We start from the raw sequence: 24,757 nt of genomic DNA, 5'->3' as shown, positions 1-24,757 counted from the left end.
AGCCTGCAGGCTTCAGTCAAAAGGTGTCAGTCTCGCAAGTTTACTGCGTGGGAGATTTACCTGCAACACGTTGTGCTGCAAAGAACTGCTGAAGCTGAAGAAAAGAAAAGACAGACTTAAAAGGATTAAGTGACACTGGGATAATATTGTGACATTGCTGTTCATTATTTCGAACAAATCTGCGTTTCACTGGAAAAAGTAAGAAACAAGTGTTCAAAGATTTGTTTTCACACAATTCAGTAATCAAGGCGCTTGAGTTGTTCTAGGTGCATGTTTAGTTCAGCAGCATGTCAACCGTCAGTCAAGGGGATTGACTGAATCTACAGTGAACTCTGAATGAAATGCCCCCCCACACACACACGCACACACACTCAATCCCTGAAGGCTTTGCGCCCCCTTCCTCTGTTTGCACTCCTCAACTATTTTGCCTAAAGCGATACATGTTTCTCCGTGTTGGTGCCACAGATGGGCCTCGTGATTTAGGCTCTTGAGGGTGGGGGCTTTGCTTGGACACATGACCCCCCCCCCCCCCTCCTCCTCCTCTGAGGTGAAAGGGCTTTTACGGCTCCTTGTGTTCTCACTGTTTGGAAGAGTTTGGGGGGACGTGCTCCAGTGATGGAGTACCGTATGCATGCGCACACGTCAAAGTTCCTTTTATCAAGGAAATCCTCTTAATAAGTCATTATTATATGCTGCGAAATCTCGTGGACTTCTCGTTTATCGGGAGAATGTGTTTTAATGAATGAGCTTCTGCGCGTTGTTGACGCCGGTTTCCCGTGGAGTTGTCGGCGTGGACTCACCCACGCCACGAGGAAAGCTTCGCCACATCACACAACAGCTGTGCGGGGGTCCGGGAATAAACGCGCCGGGGGGGAATCGGTTCTGTGCTCTCATACTGGTCGTGAAGCGGAACCACGGATGCGGTTTATGGCCGCAGAGTCACGTGGGGTGAACTTTAGGATTCGCTTGCTTTGGAAACAGGAGGAGATGGGAAGAGAACCTTTTTGGATTATGTCCCACTGGATGTGAAGTTGATTTTTTTTGCAGGGTGTGGTAAGTTTTACCAGGAGATTCCTGTTTAAAAGGCTAAATGATAAAATATTTCTGCGCTATGAAATATGCATCTGCCTTTTGACAAATGCTTGTGACCCTCTGGCCAGCTGAGATGTATGAGTAAGGTGCATGTAGCCTATTCCTCAAGTAAGTGCGTTTTCACTTCAGTCATTTTTAGTTTACAAAGCGAATCTCCTCATTTTTAAGTTAAAAAACGGAGGAATTTTAACTCCCATTTTGTACCACACCTTCTTGGGTTACTGCTGGGTGTTCATTTCCACTCCTCTTGTAACGCGCCAGCTGACACGGTTATAATTTCACCATTTATTATCCAGGCAGTGAAAAGAACAAAGCTCCCCACCCCGTTCTGCTTGTGTGTGTGGGGGGGTGGCATTTGCTATTTATTTGTTTAAAAGGGGCGTGGGTGGGTGGGCTGCTACAGTAATCTCCCCCTCTCTTTTCCTTTTCTTTTTTTAAAGTTCATTACCATCACCAGAGGCGCGTCGTAGGGGTTAATTTGGCGCCGTGTTGGGGAGCGACGGGGCGCGCACACAGGAGCCGTTGTGTCGATCACTCCCGCAGAGGCGATGCCCTTTTGTGGAGAGTTCTCTTGTCACACAGAGGACAGACAGTCACATTCGGGACAGCTGGATACGAAGGGAATAACTGCATTTTTAAAGGCTCAATTCTCTCCCCGCCGCCGCTGGGTGTTTACTGTGGGTGTTTCCAGAGGATCTCTGTTGCCCGAGGAAGAGTGGAGAGGAAGAATACGCGCCGTGATCGGGCTGCGGGAAATCTTGCGGGACATGGTTATAACAGTGCAGCTGATGCTGTCATCCGTTCCACCTATGTTTTCCTTCCCGGAGTCTTGTTTTGCATGAGGAGCTGAACTTTTTACGCGTGGTTTTACGCACTAGTTGTATGAGGCACTGTCACAATGAACTTTATCTGCCCCGGTATCTGTGGCGTAGAAGTTTGAACCCGATCATTACCTAAAAGAAGAAATCATTTTGTGGATATCTGCCGAGAGCATGCCAGTTGATACATTCGCAAACATGGAGGAAAAACTGTGGATATTGGAGGATCTCAACATGATGTACATTCGTCAGATTGCACTCAGTTTACAGGTAAAAGTTTATTTCAAAATGATGTTGACCATCACTTGTCTCAGTTTTTTTTTGCTGTTTTTTGCACTTACGTCACCAGTTTTTACACAATCTCACAGCTGTGGGGAGTGTGGTCATGTCTCCCCACTACTTACTTCATTTTTTCTGATTGATTGTCTTTCACAAGGAGAACAAGCAGATGCTTTTTGTGTTAGCTGTGTGTGCAGCTGTGGTCCTGCATGTTGTAACTTCCCTGACCGGTTGGGTAAAGGATCTTTCTATAATGGACCATACAGGTCGAGCTGACTGGTGGAGCCATTAAAGACGTCTTACACTAAACAGAAAACAACACTGCACGCCATCCATCTCTCTGCCTGTGTCTCGCTTTTCAACACACGGCCGCCAGCTGCACATATATGAGCTACAAGTCTGTGTGGGCTTTTCAACAATGGTCCTGCAATTATTTCTGTGGAAGTAACAAATGTATGCCTCCATTTCATTCTTAACAGAGTTGAAAGAAAGAGGAGGCAGGGGGACACTGACAATGTTACAAGAATTTCAAAAGGAAATTCTATTGTACTCTTATTTTCTGGGCCCGTAATCTTCAAATAAATGGGCTGTTTGCCCTTCCGCTGTTAAAAAGCGTGACAGTTTTCCTTCCACTATGGGTCAACTGAAATATATTCCAAAAAGCCTTCAGTCGTGGCACAAACGTGCTGAATAAAATGGGATATCACTGGTGTGTTGTGCTTTTTAGTTTGGCATTGTTTTTATGTGTATCTACCTGTGCCAAGCGCCACAGAGCAGCACTAACTAATGCCAGCTTCTGGTGTGAAGTCTACTCTTTTTCTGGTATATTATGCTCTCCAAATACTTGAATTTTCCTCATGCTTATATTGCAGCTGTAGCCTGAAATGTCACAAATCAGCCGTCACGAGGTGTTTTAAATCAGGAACTAATCAGATCATTGGTTCTTGTCACAGAGCCTTCTTTTATGAAGATAGTTGTTTATAGCAGAGACTGGAAAGTGATGCTTATAATGAATCTTTGGGAGTTTATTTTTTTCTGTTTATTAAACGCAATTGTGAAGGTTTGAATGTATAATATCCAGACAATAAGCCCATATTTAGCCCTGAAAACTATTTTCCTCCTTCACAGAAGAGTTCAGAGGTCAGGGTGGGCCACAGAGGGGCATTCATCTTCAATAGCAGTGTTCATTTCAGATTGTTGGAGAGTTGCTCATCTTCAACTTTCAACTTTTTAAGTATTTTTTGCTGGTAAACACTGACTTGTTTACTCACTCACTCACTCGTTCTTTCCCTCCCTCCCTCCCTCCCCCACGTCTCCTCAGTCCGGGTGGGTTTAAGAGACAGGGATTCTTTGTATGACGCTGAGCTCCACAGCCCACAGTAACTGTAATTTCAGCAGGCTACGGCGTTTTTTTGCTTCAGGGTCTTTCATAAACGTCCTGCTGGATAATCACGACACATGACTCTAACATACATCTGAGAGCCAATCCCACCCAATGCACACACAGTATAAAGTATACATTTATAAACTGCACAGAAGGACACCTTGTTTGGTGGTGTTTTTCCTCACTGGTCATCTAAGCAGAGAAGAATCATTGATATTCCAAAAGTGAGAAAGTTCCGCGTGTCCAGAGGTTCCAGCATTCCTCAGCCTTGAATAATTGCCGTGTCAGGACGGGAAAGAGACCAGCCATTGTGTTACATGCCGGATTGGTGGGAAGACATTTTTCTGGTCTTCGGGTTTTAACAAGTCTTTTATAACAGCATTCATGGCCGGTATGGTGTTGTCTTTTGTCTTTAGCCTGACCCAGCAGCGGCACTTCTTCTTCTTTACTCACACATGCAAAGTGTTAAAAGCATTCTGCCCAAAGAATACAGAGAATAGGTGGCCAATGGGAAACAGGAAATGGTCTCGTGTAATTACTGTTTCCCAAGGGGAGCAGCAAAATGATGTCATCGAACTTGCTTCCTTTTTATGAGATCCATACACATCACGTCCGGTCAATACAAACACAAAAGTGCGACTTTTTCATTTGCTTTGCTTTTAATATCCTGGTGTCTTCTCCTATCCTGCTTCTCATCCCTCTTCACCTTCTCAGGAATGCCCCTAGCGTTCTGTCTCATTCTCCACATGGGTATAGCCAGAGGGCCGTAGTCTAATTTTATCCCACAGACCGGCTTTGAATACATGGATCGTGGATGTATCAAAGTTAAATGTGGACGTTGGCCGAAAGGGTTCGTGAGCTCATTCATTTTTTTGCAGGTTCTAAAAGCAATCTTTGTCGTGTCTATTCTATAAGTTAGGCATTGTGTGTGTCAGTTCAATGCTTCCCCTATTACTGAGTGTGTATGCGTGTTGACCTCACTGAGCCACTGTGGCTCTGATCAACTAAGAGGTGCAGCCTGCGGAATTAGGCTGCTGCAGCTCTGCTGCTACCGATCATACCAATGACTGATTATCTGATGGAGGATCTAAGATATGCCCTTCATGGGTTCTGCTACCCTTGCATTTTATGAGGTATTTGATCCAGAGCTGACCCTTCACTATTCGTTGAACCTGCTGAAAACACCAACTTGGAAGTGTAGCAAAGAGCAAATGTGGTTGGACAAACCCCGAATTTTCTGCTGAGGACCAACAACTCTGCAATAGTCAAACAGAATACCGTGCTCCTGATTAATGGTGTAATGGACCAGTGACAATCTGTGATCTGTATCGATCCACCTTCACTGTTTGGAACGCACGTCAACCACTGATTCAATTGAGTCGACAATCGTTATCCACCAATATTGAGTAACTACAGGATCGGGACAGCGATTATCAAATCATCACAATCATTATTTGCTTTTCCTTTTGTGCTGATCCAATCTGCCATACATTACAAACCATGTGTTTTATGATTGGTTGCACAATACTCATAATCAGGCTTTTATAATACTATGTACTTATCATTCTGTAGAAGTCCTTGAGTAAATAAACATATCAACGCTAACATGTGCTCTAAAAAGCTTTGACCCGCGCGTGACGATGAGCTCTGGTGGGGGTTCAGGTCGGCGTTTCTTGCTGCATTACCCGAGACTCGTGTTGACCTCTCACACGCTCTCAAACCCTAAACTTAGCTGTGGCCATGCCTCGAATAGTTCAGTGGATTCTGGACTACATGCTGGTGTTAAATATCCGTTGGCTGTATTCATGCAACCTCGCTCCATCTGATCTCAAGTCACTGCAGTGACCATTTTTGATTGAGTTGGAAGTTGATCCATCACGCCAGGTCATTACCACATACGTCCTTTTTATCTGATTTAGTGATTCCCCTTGAACCTACCGGTATGTGTTGTCAAGTGTCAGAAAATATTATTTATGGTTATTCTGCCATTTCACTACTGTATATTGAGCATATATTTGTCCGTGTAACAAATATTTCAACCCCAACCCCGTGCTTTCTAAATTTAGGAGGTCCCGGAGGGCAGAGGCCAAATGGACAGCAGTTAATCCCTGCCTGCTCCGGGATAGAAAACCACCTGAGTGAATCCCAACCGGGATGATGCGTTTGCAGAAAGAGCAAAGGTTACTCTTATTTATACCAGGGCTGGAAAACAGTACATGTTGAGATTCAGCTTCACTCCCCTGGATTACATGAACCGAGCCTTGTTGTTGAATTTATTTTCTCTTCTTGTCGCCCTCAATTAGGTTCTTCTTCTATTGTTGACATTTTGATTGCATTGCCCTTTCTACTCTCATGCTCCTTTTTGGCATTGTTGTTATAGAATCAATTTATCGTTCTACGAAGATGCTGATCAGCAGCTGAAACCTGTGTGAGTGCTTCTAGGTGAGTGGGGTTGTGTGTTTGTGTGTGTGTTAGTTCAGCTGCGAGGTTGTTTACTTAGCCTAGGTTACACCAGACCTGCTTGCTTCAGTGGAAGGTGTGCTAAAGCTAACAGCGCTCGCTCTGCTGTGATAGAAGATACACAGTCACATCTGAGCCAAAACACATTCCTCCACAACGCACTACTTTGTCTCACTTCTGCTTCTAATGGTTTATGGGTGTAAATATTTGCAAAGAGTGATAAGCCAATACTATAAACCAGATAATTGAGCAGTGCTTTGCTTTGAGCAAGGACAGTAGTTTTAGTTTTACCTTGTATTCCACTTTTACCTCGACTTTGTTATTGGGCTTTTGTCATTTGTTTTGGATTAAATATAACAGCAATAGCCTCAAAATGAATAGAAGCATTTATTCACATCAGCCTGTTTGCTGTGTGCACGCTATTCGTAAGCGTGTCTTTGGCATCTATATCGCGGATAGCTACAGTGGACTACAGTTCTTCCAGTGATGTATGCCAAACTGTGTGTGAGCTAGTGGAGAAAGGCTACTTTGTATCGCATCACACGCCTCCATCGCTCCCCTCCTCTCCGTTTAGCAACCACACATTCAGCTCCAACTAGTCTACTGACCATCCGGCTCCCCACCTCACCTCTGCATGCTCCCCCCAGGACACAGCGTCCCCACCCTCGTACCTCAGTCCTCATCACCCATGCAGCGTCTAGGGGGGAACAGCACAGGTTTGAATGGGCCCACTGTTATGAGCAGGAACCAGTTAGATGCCAAGCTTCCTTTGAAAAACAGCAGGCATGAGCCAGGGAAGGAAGAAGGAGAAAACACAAAGCCAGACTGAGAGATGCTGTTTTTGGAACATTCCACCGCGGCTCCTGCTGCTGCTGTTTTTTTGTCATTGACTTTGCTCATTATCTCTGCCTAGATCCTTGTCATTCTCCTGTCTCTCTGCCACCTCAATCTTAGCTCTGGGCAGGTTTTTCCACCCTCTTTTATCTCACCCTTCAGCATTACCTTTTCTTAATCCTACTTATCCACTCTTGCGCCTTCCACCTGAGCAAACACTTTGGCTTTTAGTTGAAGCGCGTTTTTTTTTTTCTGCAGATGCAAAGAAAATGAACTCCCCTAAGCGGTTTAGATTGACACTGCAGGCTATATACAAATGAGCACAGATTGCATTTAAAGCTGTGTTTGACTTATCGTGTCAACAGCTCCGAAGTCCCTGTTTTGAAGTGGCAACATTAATACTGTATTCCTTTGTAAAACATGTCATTAAGTTAGTCTAAACATGTTCAGGCGATGCCGCAGGATGCACAAGCTGTTCAATCAGACGCTCGTCTCTGAAGATGTGTGTAAGGACACGCTGCGTTAAAAAGGCTGTTTGTTATTGTGTAATTGAGCCTGCAGATGTTGCTTTTGTGTCTGTCCATATGGATGCAATATCTGCCTGCATCTGTGTGTTCCATTTGTGTGTTTTCCTGCTTGAGAGATAAACTCCACAGTTGTGTGAAGGTTTATGGGTCATGCTGTGACTTTTTGGATTTGTGTCTTTGATGAGGTTTATGTACAGTAAGTGGGGGAGTTTTGATGTGTGTGGGTCTGTGTGTGTGTGAATAAATTAAGTCTATCTATGTGTGTTTCTAATCTCTTTAGGAGAAGAAAAAGTCGGAGGAGAAAATCAAGGTTATTCTGCACTAAACAAGCAATTGCCTCCATTAAAATAGTCCCTGTGACTTTATGAGACAGCATGTGAATGTATGAGCAGCAAGCCTCTGATTGAATCCCAGCACACTGCGGATTCTTTGCCACTAAGTTGCTGTGTGTGTGTCTTTGTCTGTAAGTGTGCGTGTGTGTCACTGGTGGGTGTGTGTTTGGCAGGTTGAACAACTCCGTCAGCATTTGGAGGGCTCCCATCTGACCATCTGAAAGTTCATTCTGTTTTAATAAAGAACAAGAGAGGAACTCTTCAGTCTTGGGATAGGATGATGTTATTGCTATCTGTGGGAGACCCACTAACTTCATATAAACAGGTGTTTGGTTGTGACTGAGAAAAGCTGTGCAGATGGCCTCGCGGCATTTGCAGAACACCTAATTATCAAAGCAATAAAAGATGCTAAGGAAAACCTTAATGCTAAAGGCAAACTGTCACAGGGGAATCCCACAGTTTAGTGGCGTGTCAGCAGGAGCTGAGGCTTAAGACTGAGGTAGATCTGAGGTTCAAGCTTGCTGAGAGAGGGCCTCTTGTTGTGGTGGGAGGTGTTGAGAGATCACGCTCAGCTGTTTCAGCTCCAAATAACTCCTCCTCCACAAGAAGCAACCTCTGTGCCTCACGTTGATGAGATCACTGGAACAAACTCTCCAGCTGGATGATGTCATGTTTTGGACTCTGGGTCAACATCTCAGGGTCAAATTAGGAGAAGGAGACGATTGTGCATAATACCCTTTGAGAATTGTATATAGGATCCTTCTCCAAGGATGGCAAGAAGTGCTTTAGATGTCCAGAATGAACAACAGACTTCCACGTTCAATGTCCATGACATAGTTTTTGACTTTTTCATTACATTTTCATAACATTGACATTTTTTGACTTAACATATTGTTTCCATGACATTTTTTTACTTAATATCTTTTTATTTTTTTACTTTTGGAAACAAATATCTTTCAAAATGCGTTATTTTTAATATGTTTTTATGTAACTTTCCCATGGCATTTTTAACCTTTTAATATATTTTTTATTGTTTTCATGAAATTCTTTGAACAAATATATTTTGAGTTTTTTCTCCATTTTTTTGACATTTGTGTTATAATTCAGAAATAAAAAGGTTAGTTCATATTATTATTGGTATGGTCTCAGGAATGGTACAGTGATTCCTGTTGGTTCTGGGGAAAGGCGTAACTTGTTTGTTAACAGCCAGCAGGACAGAGACCCCTGTTTACCCCCATGTAGCCCTGCTACGCTAAGTTGCTCTGAAACACTGAGTCATTAATACATATGTCACAGTTCACAGACATGAGTAACTTTTATTCAGGGACTATTTTGGGGCCTACATAAAAACATACAGAGCTTGTGTCCTCGGCAACCGCAGCTGTCACTGTAAAATGCACCAAGATTGACGGTCAGTATATATAGCATTGGGTATGATCACTGTTTAGTTAACTTGCAAAATACTACGGTATAGGTTGCATTTGCTCACGGATGTCATTTGTCTATTAGGTTTCTCCTTTCGCAGACGTTCATTTTAGTGACAATAATGAGGGATGCAGTTGTTATTTAGATATACAGGTAAACTCTGCTGTGTATATTAAGTAAACTGCACAGCTATGCGATGTGATGTTGACGTCAAGTTTGTCTGGTGTCAGGCTGTAGTCTACTCCCAGGATCCCATGACCTGTTCTCGGGCAGAACTGACACAGGGAGGAAATGATGTCACTACATGGTTGTTAAGAGAGAAAGCTATTCCTGTATTTCAATCTTATTCCCAGCACTGCCCTAAAGCAATTGAAGCTTATCCTTTTGCTCCAGTTCTTCCTTTGGATCAGTTTTTGTGAAATTACCCAGAGACCTTTATTATAACAAAGGTCTGTCTAAAATGGTAAAGTGGTCAAATATTTGAAGAAGAAACAGGCCTGTCCCTTCACAGCTGCTGTTATCAGAAGCAGCAGATAAAAATGTCGACAAACTTGAGTGGTGAATTTTTATAAGGTCATTTGGCGTTTTCTGCTAAGTTTCTCCTTCAGGCTGTGAATGGATATGAGATTACAAACGAAACAAAACGGGTTTTCTGTGATCAGACACAAGGCTCCAACAGACTCTAGGTCTACTGAGGGAGGATGTAAATGGCAGCAGAAGAAAAGGGAAACACTTGTTTGGGAAAATAACTGGTCTGTGAGTCAATAGGAAGCGCTCGAATCTCAGAGGGACGGGGGCTGAGTAGTTTAACCTGGCTGAATGAGTGTCCTCTCGTTCTTCGAATGCTTTCGAAGTATACTGGGAATAATGATGATCACTCGTTCAGCTCGTCCCGCTGACTTCAGCATGGGAAAACTGTCCCAAGTATGTTCCTAATCTGAGGTCAAGATTCATTGAATATGTTATGTCATTGTTTGGCCGATACCATATTCCGATTTACCGGGGGGCAACATAGTTTAAGCCTCAACTGTTTTGTCTGCGTATGCCGTACATGCTGGCATCGATATTGTCACTCATTCGTATGTTGTTGCCTGAGTCATCTGGTGAACTGATAGTGTAAGTTTGTCTTCTGCAGCCATTTTCCCCTTCTGGCTCTCGGGCGCGGCTTCTCGCCGATGAAAGCTTAATCTGATTAACGGTGGGATATTTACAGCTCTAAATCCTGAGTGATCAAGGATTGTCTTGTTCGCACGTCTATCCTCGCTCAGGGATGGATGGAATAGAGGGTTAAAAACACGTTTTTTTCTCTTCAATATTTCTTTGGTGTTTCTTCTCTGTTGTCCCGGGCTGAAGGTTAAGAGCTGCAGTCACTCAGCCATGGATGTGTTATTGTAGCATTGAGGTGGACTTTGCTGCTCTGTTGCCGTTAGCCACGGCTGCCCACGGACCGACTGTCTCCTCCTCCATCCTCATCCTCCCACATGACATCTGCTGCATCTCAGGGCTACATGTACTGCATCTCATTCCACTTCTCAACCCACAAACTAAACACAACAAAACCAGTGTTGTAGTTTCTGTCTTCTTTTCGATGAGGTTTTAGACATTTACCGTTGCTGATATTCAGGAACATTTTCAATCAACAAGGATGTTTGATGCTTTTCAGTTTATTCCTGCAGAGATATATTTAATATAACATCCTCTGTTTGCAAAATATATCCCTTATCAGTTCCCCAGTGCGGATTTCCGTGAGCCAGGTTACCCTCCGCCCCCCGCTTTATTCACGGAAATTCCCGTTTCCACCTGCCCGGAGTCAGTCTCATACATCAGCGGTTGACAAGGCGATGCACTCCGCTGCACGGCATCTTCCCAGTGCGCACGAAAGGGGCAAAGCAATAAGCAGATGCACGCACCGAAAGACGAGGAGCAGAGTGAAACGAGTGAAGACGTTTTCTCTTTTCCTGAATGATAAGTGGTTCTGTCAGTAGAATTATATGAACTTGTGCCAACCCTATAAGGCCTATAGGGATGTGCCACTCAGCGTCTCCTCTGTGGGATCACCGAACCAGGCAGGGGAAGGTTTTTAGCACACACTCATTAATAATACTAAAAAGGACAAAACAAAAACTGTATTGTCTAAAACAAATGCAGAGATGCAGTATGTGTTTTAAAAATAAACATTCAGCTCACGGATGCAAGACATGCGTGAAAGGCGGGTGGTTTTTTTCTGCACTATTGCAGCGATGCAAGTGGCATATTGACCAGTGCGTTGTGAATTTCTTTCCTCATCCTAGTCATAACCGGGAAAAAAGGATAAACATCTTGTTTCCGCTGTGGGTGGTGAGCGCAGCGTTGCCAAAGTGTCCGGACAGCCAAATCCTCCTTAAATCAGTTTCTCTCAAATATCTTTAGATTGTGCACTTAGCAGGAGAGGGACCCATAAACCCCATGGGGCATTAAACAGTCTCAATACTGGCAACAACAAGCCCCTCAGACAAGGAACTGAGCCTCGGGACAATATGATTCACTGACTGAATGACAGTGAGATGACACTTAATAAAGCTGCTGCCGACACCCCAGGGATCCTCCTCAGGGACCACTGGAAGTCCCTGGACACAGATTTCAGAGCAAGTGCCTACATGACAGGTCTTTCTCCTCTGCTTCAGCGCTGCTACACAGATTAGGAACGGACACACACACACACACACACACACACACACACACACACACACACACACACACACACACGCACACACAACACAGACACACCCGCTTCCTCAGAAGCGGCTCTTGGTTGGTCCATCAGCCGGTCAGTCTTTTTCCTCCCTTGTGCTGGTGGGGTTGCGTATGTGTGTGTGCATGTGCGTGTGCGTGTGTTTGTTTGTGTGTGATTCCGGACTGGAGCTGTGCTACTAGGAGGACGACAACAATAATGAGGATGATAAAAATGAGCAAGACGACACGCAGAGGCTTTGAAACGCGTGACAGCGATCGTTCCCAAATGATCCGGATCGAGGTCGTTCTGTTCTACGCGGATCCGTAACAACTTCTGCGGATAATTGACGGCGGATATTTCCAGCATTTGCTGTGCTTATTTCATTTAGCCTCTAAATGGAGCTGCCTCAGAGGGGAAATCTGAGCTGAGGTATTTCGCCGGGTTGTGTGGGACGTCCTTGGCGTTGCGTAAAGCCCCGGTGCCGCTAGTTTTGGAGAGTTGGGAGGCGCAGTGCTGCTCCTTTTTGGAAGGAGAAGAAAAAAGGATGAACAACTCAAAGAACCAAAGGGTAAGATTTGTTGTTGTTTATTCCTCCCGAAAAGATTCCGATCAGTGTAGACTTAGACGGAATGGAAACACGGACAGTCACAACACGTCACAGTCCGGGTTGATTCGTCACCGTCGGAACACGCAGCTTCTTCAAGCTCACGCGTATTTAGAAGTAACCGATTTTTAGTGTTTCACACCAGTCTTCACAGGTCACAATGTGATATCACAAAAGAGTTTGAGGGAATGGATGAAGCAGTTCAATTATTTAATTGGTTCCTAAGGTCTCTGCTGAGTGGGACTTATTGATCTTTGAAATGTTTTATGTCATACTTTAAGTTAATGATTTCCGCTAATAACCATGATTGTGTTAAAAGGCAACGTGTCTAAGGGGGTCTGGTCACAATAAATCTTAAATTGTACCAACCAAAAGGAAGTTATTATTACATTAATTACAGTTGGTGTGGTCTGACACGGTTCGATAAAAGCAGATATTGATTTAATTCCTTTGTTTTACCCACTCTGGCTCTCTCTATATTCTGCTGGAGGTTTAAACCTCAATTTCATGTTATCTGACTGCACTGTGCTTTATCGCATGGCCTCCCTGAGTTGGAACAATGTGTTTTACCCTCTCTTGTGAATACATCTTTCCTAAGCACCTCCAATAGCCAGAAAATAGCTGCAGCAGAAAAGACCTGCATGTGAGAATATTATGCTTTTAATTTTGTTTTTGTTTTTTCACATGGCAATAAAATAATAATGTTCCATTTTGTTTCACATGAAATGGTTCTGCTCAGAGGAGCCAGTTCACATAGCAAATGCATGTTGCATTCATTTTGCTATTTAAAGAAGCAGTTTGCCATGTTTTCCAGTTGAACACATGTACACCAACCACACTAAAAAGTGCCAGGGAAAAAAAGGAAAGAGACCAAAAAAAACATTTTCTTCAACATGAAGAACTCCTGTAAAAGCAGTTGCAGATGTTGTGAGTGTGACTGGAATTCAGTATTCTCAGTTTAAGTCCATTCATCTGACAGACAACATCCTAAAATCAACTTTTCTGCACCACTGAAACTATCCAGATTAACAACTGGCTGTATCTCTGTCTGTTTATTGCCTTCACGATACTTATTGACAGGATGCTTCTGGATGTAACAGAGAGAGTGAGGTTTTGGATTTTTGTCCCCTGTTGATTTGAAAGGTCACCTGCATCAACATCGGTCTGATATTGAACGAGCCAGACAGATGTGATCTTTCCGTTCCTGGAATGCAGTGTGTGTGTGTGTGTGTGTGTGTGTGTGTGTGTGTGTGTATCTCAGTTTAAGCATGTGTGGTGCATAGCGTGTGGTGTGTGTTCATTGTGTCCCTACTGTTACAGCCACAGCCATCTCTGGTCATTAGTGGTGAAAAGGTTACTTACTGCAGACTGCATGTGAAGGATGTTGTTTATCACACTTTCTGCTGCTGCTTTATGCAGATGTATTCATTGTATTCTGCAGTTAAACCCAATTTGTTAATTCTGCTAAATGCATTTCTGCTTACACCTTTCATTGCCTTTGCAATTATACAAGAGGGGGAGACGAGTCAGCATCCTGTGTCAGTTCGCTTGCTATGGAATCCTTCGGCCCCGTGTCCAACAATCAATAATCACTTAACTGCAGAGAAGCGTTCTGCAGTCAAGTCTCTGTCTGTCCACACAGCTCTCTGTCTCCCTCCCCTTTCTTTATATCTATCTGGATAGGTATCTCAAGTGTCTCAAGTGTCTCCTCTCCTTGTATGTGTCCGTCTCCCCTCCTCACTTTCCCTCCCAAGCCTTCGCTCACCCCTGCAGTCACGTGTGTGTTCTCTCCTGCTGCCTCTCTCTGCCCCTGCTCTTTGCTGATGTGGGTCTGCAGTAGAGGTCATTTTGTTTTCTCTGCTGATATCGTCCATTGCATTTTTTTTCCTGGGAGGACTGATGTAGGTGGGACTCCCTCAGCCTATTTACTGTGCGGAATGACGGCGGTGGAGGAGAAGGGGCTGAATTGGACTTTTTGGTGTGTGTGCGTGTGTTTCTCCCTGAGCCAGTTGTCTGAGGACTAGTGTGAAAAATGAGCCACTTACACCTTGCGCCAGCACAATATTGCTTCGGCGCCCACCCAATTCTAGATCTTTTAACCTGCACTTATTCATACACGATCGTCCTCTCCCTGGGGGGTTCCTACTTTTTATATAGAGTTTCTTTCCAGGCTTTGTCCTCCTCTCCCGCCCAACATGCCATGGCAAAGCTCTCTTAGCAATGTACTGTCCTATTTCTTTTTTTCTCCTTTTAGACGCAAGTGCTGCTGCCAGCAGAGTGGCAGAATTCTCAATGGGTTTGTCCTGGCAGGAATAGCTCAAAAGGGAAACAAAATAGTGCAAGAGAGGGGAGAGCGGACGGATAAGGTTAATGCAGGAGCAGGTATCATGACACCGTTTATACGTATGCATCAGCAGGCCCCACAATGCTAATACTGGGGGAAAGAAGTGACGGCCAGGCAGGAAAACGGACAATTAGAGGGGAGTGATGACCTGAAGACGCAGAGGGAGGCTGTCAACAGATTTACGGTCGTGAATAAGACTCGCTCAGTCAGATATTCAGACAAGCAGCTGACACAGAGCTGCTGGCAGCGGATCCCGATTGGACCCAGCCCACGTCTATCTGTCACGTCTATCCTCGGAAGCAGAGGCTGAGCTGTCAGTCATTAATACAGCGCTGTTTGACAGACATCAAATATCTGATACCTGTTGTCTGCGTCTGGGGGAAAGTTACCAATGCATGTGAAGGATGTGAATCCTTGTGCGTGAACGTGAATTCCGAACAACCTAGTCAATAGCCAATATTTTTGAAAGCCTCATTAACATAACGTTCTCTTGAAGATATAGTGGAGTAATGTCTACCAGAGCACAGAATGAAGTCACTCTCTCTTTGTGTGTCTATGACTGAACCTCTTGGTGCTTTGTTGACTTAGCCAACCCAGTCTCACTGCAAAACGTGTAATAGCTACGTTGTGGACCAACGTGGTATTCTCACGCTTTTGGGGGAAAACAATAATTCGATCTTTTGCTCATTTCTGTGCTGAAAAGCTATTTTAAACGGTTTGTGGTTGACGTGACACTGCACGGTCCTCCATTCAAACCCAGGTCCACATGAACATCATTGAAATGATTAACATAAATTACCGTAAAAAGAAAATTACATCTGATTACAGCAACTCACTGCTGGATTTATGCACAAACTTTCTTCAATATTGCTGCCAGGCTGCAGTAAATGTAACAAACTGTAGATCTACATATTCTCTTCCTCATGTATGTTCCAAAGAAAGTATTGATATGCAACAGTTTCAATTGTTTTGTTTGTGTGAATCAGTCACACAGAAGGCAGCAGGAAGGAAGGTGCTCCGGTTCCCCCTTTCACACACACGCAAAATAAAATCATACATGTAGGAGAATAATAGATTTCACGGGGGCCATGTTTTTGTTTACATTTTTGAATTCTTTCTTGGTTGCAGTTTCCCCATGTCCACGCCCCCCATCTCCTGATAATTACGTAGCTCAGTTGAAGTGTAGTTGGATTGACCAGACAACACAGTTGTCTTTTCCCAACTCCTCATGGGTTTTCTTCACAACTCTCCTCGAACCATTAGAGGTCAAGGAAACGCAATTAGGAACAGACGTTGGGAGGTTGTTTTGGACTTTACGGCCACACCCATGGACTAGCTTTGTTTCTGTCGACCTGCTTATGGAGCATTTACATGCCAGCGGTAGGACTTTCCTCTGTGGAATACATATGAACTAGTGTCTGTTAGTGCAGTGTTTATCACATCGGCTTCACAATCTGTTGTGGAGGGCTGATAAAAAACCTAATTTTCTACCTGTCTCTCACTAAACTGTCTCACATGACTCCAAGGGCTAATGGGAACCATTAGTAACCAGAGCCGCCTGTAAGTGCTGTGAGGGACTGAGTGGATCTCACCTTTCATGTGTCCTCCATGACAGGAATATGACATTAATCAAAGCGTTGAAACAAATAATACTTTCATTTGATCACAGATTAATTCATGGCAACCATTAATAAATAGCACATGGAAAGGCTGTAACGCTGTCCTCCACCAGAAAGCAGTGTGCTGTCTTACATTTCATACCCAGTTTAGGATGTTATGTCTTTATTTTTATTCCTAAACAAGCATAGAACTTAAATGTTCATAACAAATTTGTAATAAGTGACTTGGATTTGTGCCAATGCTAGTTCCCCCACCACCCCGTCCTCCCTCTCATACCGAACAATCTGAAATGAGCATCTGTCCGTCTCTTGGGTTGTTTGTTCCTAAGGGCAGAGGGCTGAGGGTCAGCTAAGTCATATCCGGCTTTGCTTCAACTCGGCTCAGAAGCCTCTGCGGCTTCATGAATATTATAATGAGCTGCGTTCTCTCTCTGGTCGATGCTGATTCAAGGGCACACATGAACACATAGTTTCACCATGGGTTCCTTTCTGTCTCGTACAGCTTCATGATGGACAAAGGCCTCCCCTCCCATCCATGGGATTGCACGTGGGTGAAGCACATGTGATTACAGACACACATGTGGCCGTACAGTCTAAATAAGGCAACACCGATGAATAATGGAGAGTGATAAAAGCAGCTTCAACAGAGCTCTAGGCTATAGAAACAAGACTAGAGAGCACACCGGCCATAAGAGAAGACAAACGGAGAACATTTCTACATTAACATGGATTGCAAGACCCCAGGATTGATTTGGATAATAGAAGCTGTAAACAACATTGTCTGGCTGCTTATACTTCAATAGGGCCCAAGCTGTAATGAACATAATCTAATTGCGGTGAGAAGAGGAATGGACACACAGTATAAATATTGAGTATGGGGGACGAGCTGGGTACCTAAAAGGTATCAATTGTTCTGCTGACGGATGCTGGTGGTTTAACATATACGGTAATCCTATTTTAACATGTTTGTAAAAGCTCCATTTTGCCCATCAATACTTACGCTGCACTCAACTGGAAGAATAAGGCCTTTCCAATTCTTCCACGTCCAGCTGTTTGCCGCACATGTGTTTCAGTTCTCCACGTGTGTCTGTTGTAAAGCAAAGAAAAGTAAAAGACAACAGAGGGGAACATTTGGGAGGCTTTAATGCTTGTGAGGCCGGCTGAGCTAATTAGTGCCGATTTCCTGATCCTGATTCAGACACGACGGAAAGCCTCAGATTACTGAGACATTACTGAGACAAGCATTTCAGTCTGTTGAGACGGTTCATCGGCAAAGGGGGTGGGGTTGGATTAACGCATGAGTGCTTTACAAATGTGTTACAGGGTTATGGTAGTGAGAGAACTAGCCCCCCTTCACCCCACTGGGGCTGAAAAGCCGCTTAACAGTGAGGGACCCAGCAGGGATGCTACTTTCTATCAGGGAACTGATGGCACTGTGACCTCCTGCCCTCCCCCCCGACCTTTCCTTTTGTCCCTTTTGAGCTGTTTGTCACCCTCCATTTGTGACCCTCTCTGCCCACTCCTTTGAGTCACAATGCAGTGTTTGTTTTGCGGAGCTTTGTGTTGATTGAATTGGATTGTTGTTTGGACCATGGGAATTTTTCACTGTAATGCCAGGAATAGTTTGCTTTTTTTCCTAAGAGCAAATGTCACTAAAATACATTTTTGGGCTTGGCAGACCGGACACACGGTAGAGATTGAATCTAAAGCCTGTCGTGTCCCACTTTCCCACGTCCACCCGAGGTGTGAGGAAGCATGTCGTACTGAGAGCTGTCAGTTTCCATGACGCTTGCAGGGGTTCTTGGGAGATTCAAATTGTGTTAGAGAAAGAACCGGCTGTAACAGCATGTGGAAAACTCCTGCACACAGTAGATCACAATGTTACATCAGGTAATTTTGCCTTCATGTGTATCTTTTAATGCGATCCAATCCCCTTGACTCAGAGCAGAGTGCTCTCGTCTCATTGAGAGAGATCACAATGGTCTTGGATCAGGGGCTCAGAAGGACCTGCTTTATTACTGTTCCTTTCCTAAATCCTCCTCTCCTTTCCTCTGTATGAGCCTGTGGCTTAGAGGAAAAGCTGGCTAATCAGTTAATAACACAGCATCGGCCTGTATAATAGTCTGTGGCTGTGTTCCATACCTGCAGTGCACAACACTGACTGGCAGTAATGTTCACTGATGAAGTTACAATTTGGCTGTGTGTGTGTGTGTGTGTGTGTGTGTGTGTGTGTGTGTGTGTGTGTGTGTGTGTGTGTGTGTGTATTTCCTAATTTATTAATTGCCTCTTTCCGCCCGCAGACTGTCTGGTCTGCCAATTAGTATCATTAGGGTTTCCCCATTACTGTCTTTTCATTAGATGCAGGGGATTGTGATTTCCCATTTTAAGAGCTATGAAACATACAACATGTCAGAACTGATGGAGAACACAATTATACCTTTACATGAGTCAAACTGATTTTTATTGAGGCTTTTCTGGTCTATCTGTACCCTTGAAGGTTGGAATATGGTTTCTTGTGCTTCTTTTACATTAAAATCTTGTCATTTAGATTTTTTACAATTAAATATATTACAGGTGTTTAAATACAGCCCAGATGTTTTCCCCCAGTCCTTTGAGAGGGAAGAGAAACACGGGTGGGGGTCCTGCTGTTATTAGTGTTTTTGTGCTGTTACTCATAATAAACCACCCTGCAGGTTGAATGTACAGATTTTTTCTGTGTTATTTATTAGTCTCTTCTACAACCTGTATGCAGCATTTCATAAATCTTTACTCTACAGGCCCCTTAGTTATACGCTGAGAGACCACACACAGTCATTCAGTACAAATAAATACTAACACACGTGCCCGGGTATTCACACACTTCCTATTATAATTACTAATACATTGCCTTCAAATGATTATTACATTTTTTTGCCTGCCTGCAGCTTCTCCCACCTCCCACTCTGCTACTATGATAATGCGGACCCAGAGTATTAAGCTGAGTGTGCACAGCCGTGAAAGAGCCCTTTAGTGTGCCTATAAATTGCTCAAGTGATCACTGCTTGGCAGACTCTAAGTTTCCTTTGCTCTCTTGTAGTGCGAAACAATTTTTTTTATGGCTTGAGACTCTCTCCTATGTTGCTCTCTTTAGGTATGCATCCCAAAAAAAAGAAAATACACATGTACAAATTGCACAGGCGGAGCAGATATGCACTGACATACTGGCCTGCATTTGTTTCCATGCACATTCATATACCGGCACCTCTTTGTGTACAGAAAATATCATTTAAGACACAAACACATGCGTGTTATTTCTCTCTTTGGCACTGTCTGCGCTCACTCCTCTCTGCGTGTTCTGGGACTCAGCTGCATTTGGAACACATTGCCTTTGTGTGAGAACAGCTGGCTGCAAAGTCATTTGGACACACGCTCGCACACACAGGCGCATGTGGACAAGCACTCGCATAGTTCTCCAGGCAATCAGAGCTGAAATGGTTTAAATTGTCAGCGAATAATTTAATGCTATAAGCTCTGTCTGAAGGGGGGAGATTTCACAGTGTCCCCGCTATAAGGGGCGAGTTGGTTCTGCGTTAAATCACTACAGCAATCACCTCAATAATGACATCCGCATGTTGGCACCTAGACCTGCGTACATAGGAACATTTCGCCATATGAGAGGGTCCGGGGAGAGTGTGTGTGTGACCTGCGCTGAAAAGACTTTCAGAAAAGGCTGTTGTAAAAGGAGAATGCAAACACTCCACCCTGTTACTCCCCCCTCCCCTCCTCCTCCCCTCCTCCTCCCACACCTCCCTCCGCTCCGTCTGACCAGTAGCAATCTAGTTCCTTTCACTGTCATTGTGCCCAGGCCTCCAGCAGCTGCAGTACGCGGCACAGAAGGGACCCTGTTGGAGGAATTGGATCATTGTTTTTCAGTGGTTCTTTTTCCATCAATCATTTTACACATTTATCTACGTATAAGGGCTTCTTTTTTTTGTTTTGCATCTGTGGTCATGAGTATGGCTTCCTCTACCAACATCCTAGCAATTCACCCATATTCTATCCATGTCCTTATTCTTACCTCTATCTGTATATTGTTTTACATCATTCCCACTTTTCATGTTCTATCATATGCTAACTCTTTGTTAGCTAATTTGCCTTTGATTTATTTCCCTCTCTTATTTGATACCCTACTCTTTTTTTACACTCTTAACTGCTCCCTCCATCCTCAACTCGAGCCGTGGGGGAACATGAGGGAAAGCAGCGGAAGAGGGTGGAGAGGAAGGCGAGGCACATAGTTGTGGCTGGCTAATTGAAAGCCAACAGTTTGGTCACTGAAGCCTGCATGGGAGCGGTCAGGAATTTCCAATTCTTGGATGTTTGTCTATGTGAAATGGAGATAGAGAGCATATTTTGTGTGTGTGTGTGTGTGTGTGTGTGTGTGTGTGTGTGTGTGTGTGTGTGTGTGTGTGTGTGTGTGTGTGTGTGTGTGTGAGAGAGAGAGACTGAGTGAGTGAGTCAGTGAGTGAGTAAGACAGTTGTGTCAATGTGTCCGAGTGTATCTAAGTCCTACTCTGTTTTCCCCTTGCTACTCTCCTTTATTCTCCATCAACCTCTTTCTGTCTGTCCAACGAGCAGTCGGCTGTGACGTATTTTCTGTTTAGGAAGAAAACGACTGCAGTGTTGGTGAAGAGAGAGAAGCACCACAGTTTGACTGTGGTTGGAGAAGTCAGCCTTTAGCTGGAGAATTCAGATTCCATGCAAATGCAGAAAGAGCAATTTCTTTACTGATATCAACATTGATGCTTGTTGTGTGTGAGCACATGTTTCAGAAATGCACGTAGTATTTTGCCCATGCTTGCTACAGTAAACCGAAGACTGACTGTGAGGCTGCAACACTGTTCTGTATGAATTGCTAATGCAAGCAGCCTAGAAATACCCCACAAGGACAATGCTGACATACTGACATTTTTAAGGTAATTTATTACCACATTGACCATCTTAGTGCAGCATGATAACATACACACGCTTGCTAATTAGCACTACAGTAGCTGAGGCAGGTGATGACTCCTCCTCCCCACCGCCATTCTCACGTAGTTTGAATGAATATGGTTCTACTGTACTAAGCAACATGGGTTGCTTTCTTGCTGTTAATATACATGTGTTATCTAATCTAATCCCATGGAATTCCATGCTGTAACAGCGGCCACCTGGTCTGCTCAGGGCCTCAGAGGTCAAGGGTCAGTGATCTGAACAGGAAAGCCTACTCGTGTGTATCAACACATCGTAAACAAACCATTACACACCATCTGCAGCGGCGTCAAATCCCCGAACCAGCATGCGTGCGTTTGTGTAGGTGTGTGGGTTAGTGTCCCCGTGATCACACCCACAGACACGCTAGTGAGGATCAACGCACACAGCCAGACGGGGTCAGAGAGGTGATGGAGGAAGTGACCATCTGGTATCTACTGAGGCATCAAATGACCTGCTGAAAGGTTACCATGCGTCAAACTGTGTGTGACACACAGTGGATCATTCCAAACATACTGTTTAATACTGCTGATCTATTCTTTGTTACGATATCCCTTACATTTATTTGAAGGACTGTTTTATCCAGAGCGATGTTTTGGCACACACACTTGCATAAGCACACCTCAAAATGGGGACAGGGATCCACCAGCCTTGTGTTAAACAGCCAAACCCACTCTGGCGTGGTTTTTAACAATGATGGTTTAGGTATGAGGTAACAATATGCAGATCATCTTAATTCTGCACGCAAAATTACATATATGTATATATATATATATATGAAGTTTTCTGCCTTTAACCATTAGTGTAACAGTATTGTATATGAATTGTATTTTTTTTTCCTCTATGAAAAAGACACTCCCATTTATTTCCAAGTCTACTCACTTACAGAGCTTTATGCTGTGTTACTACCCCAGCAACTGATTTGCTCATATATAACCCACTATCTCTGTTCTGTTGCTAAATCTGTCTCTTTATCGCTTGATTCAAGAGATCACCTCTCTTTTGCCAAAATATGTTTTTTTTCTCTTCCCCAACCATCCCTCCTCATACGATATATTCCCTGCTCATCTCTTGACGTTCGGCGCTTTCTCCCGTTCTTTCCTTACTCTTGTACTTTCCCTTGTTGCCTCTTTTTTTTACTCCCAACTGTCTCTTAAACTCACCCTGACCTTTCGCGCCTGTCAACCCATATCTCCTTTCTTCTCGCTCAACCACCTCGCTGCTTCATTTCTCCAGCCCCCTACCCCGCCCCCCCTCCCTCTGTTTCCTTTGACAACACCGCCTCCCTTCTGTGTCGCCGCTTGATGCCCAACATGCACTTTATCCCTGTCGCCAATCCACCCTTCCGTCACCCTCTATCTGGCTGCTGTCCACACTCCCCCGATCGGAGGCAGGCCGCCGCTCTGTCATTGCCCACCGGGCCGACACCTGCCACTCTTAAGACATTGTGTGAGAGCATCGTCGTGACCGCGTGTGTGTTTGCAAGGGCGTATTTGTGTGTGCATAGGAGTATTCAGGAAAGGCTATGAAGAGGAAATTAGTTTCTCACATTGTTTGGTGTGTGTGTGTGTGTGTCTCTCTGATTTGCTGTCTGAAAGTGTTTTTTGTCAGTTTTACTGTTATTAGCCCGACATACAACCAGACGCGTGGATTAGAGGTAGATCTTGGCTGTTAGTCTTCTATTCTGGGATCCCCCTTAAGGCGAAGCCTGTTAATTTAGCTGCTCTAAATACAGAGCCCCTCCTAGCAGGTCACTTTTAATCCCGCTGCATAAAACTGGACTGTGGCGACAGCTCCTCAACCTGTGCAAACAGTTGGTTGTTTTCATGTTTGTTTTTCTATCATTTTTAAAGCTTAGGCTCATTAGTGTAATATTGTTAATCTAGAAAACACACATGTTGCTCGTTCTTAAAGGATCTTTGAATAATTCACTGCATAACAATCAAAAACATCAATACATGCTGGAATAGCCTCAAATTTGTACCTACCAATCATCTAGTAGCTAAGTGCTACATGGCTGTAATTTGCTCCCCTTTTTTTCGCACGAGTTCTGTGATTGCTTTACAGTCAGTGAATGTGTTTATTTAATTGCAGGCTTATTGTGTTATTATGTGTAGCCACTTTTGTGTTCAACAACCAACGTACATTGTACACAACTCTTAACCGATCATTATCTTAATTAGTATAAGTACACGGTCATGCTCGCTTTTGTTTAATAATTAGTCCCTGGCAGTGTTTCTGAGGAGGAAATTGCTAGTAATCACCAGAGGCTCTTTTAATATTACACTATGTTATTGTATCAAGTGACATTGTAATGTATGCCGGACTATAACTCAGTGTTTTAGTATTTTGGTGGTTTGGTTCGGGGACTAGAGAAGCTGGATCTGTGTGATTTACAACTCTTAGTGTAGGTTTCACCACCATGTAGAGCAAGTGTGGTTGTATCCAAAGGATACAAATTAGTTTTTTCTTGGACTGTGGTTGATGGGAAACCACACCTAACCTCATCTTGAAATGCCCTGTGTTGCAAAAAGTGTGGGACTGCAAGTCTCTGAACTTGCAGAGGGAAGAAAGAAGGCATTAAGGGATAGTGAAGAAGAACGAACGAGTGCGAGAAAAAGCAGAAAGAAAATGAGCAGTGAAAGTATAAAAGCTTAAATCGGAGAAAATGCATAAGAATCAGCCAGAGAGAGACTCTAAAAGAGAAACATTGCAGTAGAGGAGGAAAAGGTGCATTTGTCAGACTGAGAGAGGGCTGGGAAAAGAGGGGCAAAGGGAGCCCTGGAGTAGAGTGCTTGTCAATGTACTACTGAAGAGGACAAGCGTCCACACACACACACACACACACACATACAAATATTCCAGCAGTTGGGCAGATGTTGCAGGTCATGGCATTTGTTAATTGATTGACGATAAAGAGAGAGTAGCTATAATCTTTGATTGAAGCCGTTCTTTAAAAACAACCTTGGATGGAAGCCATTGATGTGCGCAGAGCGAAGGTGTTTTAGCTTGATAAAGAAGGCTTGCACTCACACTCAAGGTCACCCCGACTTTGCCTTTCTTTGGTCTTGTTTGATTTATGCTCTCTCGTTCTCCTCACCTCATATGCTAGTTGTTCCCCTCACTTACACATGTTTGAAGTTCATGCATCCAGTGTTTTTGTGCTGCTGACAAAGTTGAGAGGGCCTTAGAGATTTTGGCTCTGCCTGATGCTGTCCAGTTTAAACAGACAGTTATGGATTGAGTGACCTTTACTGTCTACATGTGTCTGAGCATGTGTGCATTTGTCTCTGGTGTGTATATCCCTGCATACGTGTGC

General features: G+C 43.9%; 1 protein-coding gene across 7 annotated transcripts in view; it reads left to right on the top strand.

The window, feature by feature from the left end:
- rtkna (rhotekin a) overlaps positions 1–24,757 on the top strand; it is a 46,465-nt gene that overhangs the window by 12,239 nt on the left and 9,469 nt on the right. For 2 of the 7 annotated variants that reach the window (XM_040195292.2, XM_078087621.1), the window contains exon 1: positions 577–2,180. The exons of 2 other annotated variants lie outside the window; for them this stretch is intronic. In XM_040195292.2, the coding sequence (XP_040051226.2) occupies positions 2,085–2,180 (96 nt within the window). In that variant the 5' untranslated portion in view covers positions 577–2,084. Of the gene's footprint in view, positions 1–576; positions 2,181–11,955; positions 12,433–24,757 lie in introns of those variants that run through there. 3 more of the 7 variants (XM_078087620.1, XM_078087622.1, XM_040195293.2) reach the window with 3 other exon arrangements.

Source organism: Gasterosteus aculeatus, chromosome 13 (assembly GCF_964276395.1).
Source record: "Gasterosteus aculeatus chromosome 13, fGasAcu3.hap1.1, whole genome shotgun sequence".
Taxonomy (NCBI): Eukaryota; Metazoa; Chordata; class Actinopteri; order Perciformes; family Gasterosteidae; genus Gasterosteus; species Gasterosteus aculeatus.
The sequence above is the reverse complement of the archived record's forward strand: the minus strand, read 5'-3'. Positions and strand labels throughout refer to the sequence as shown.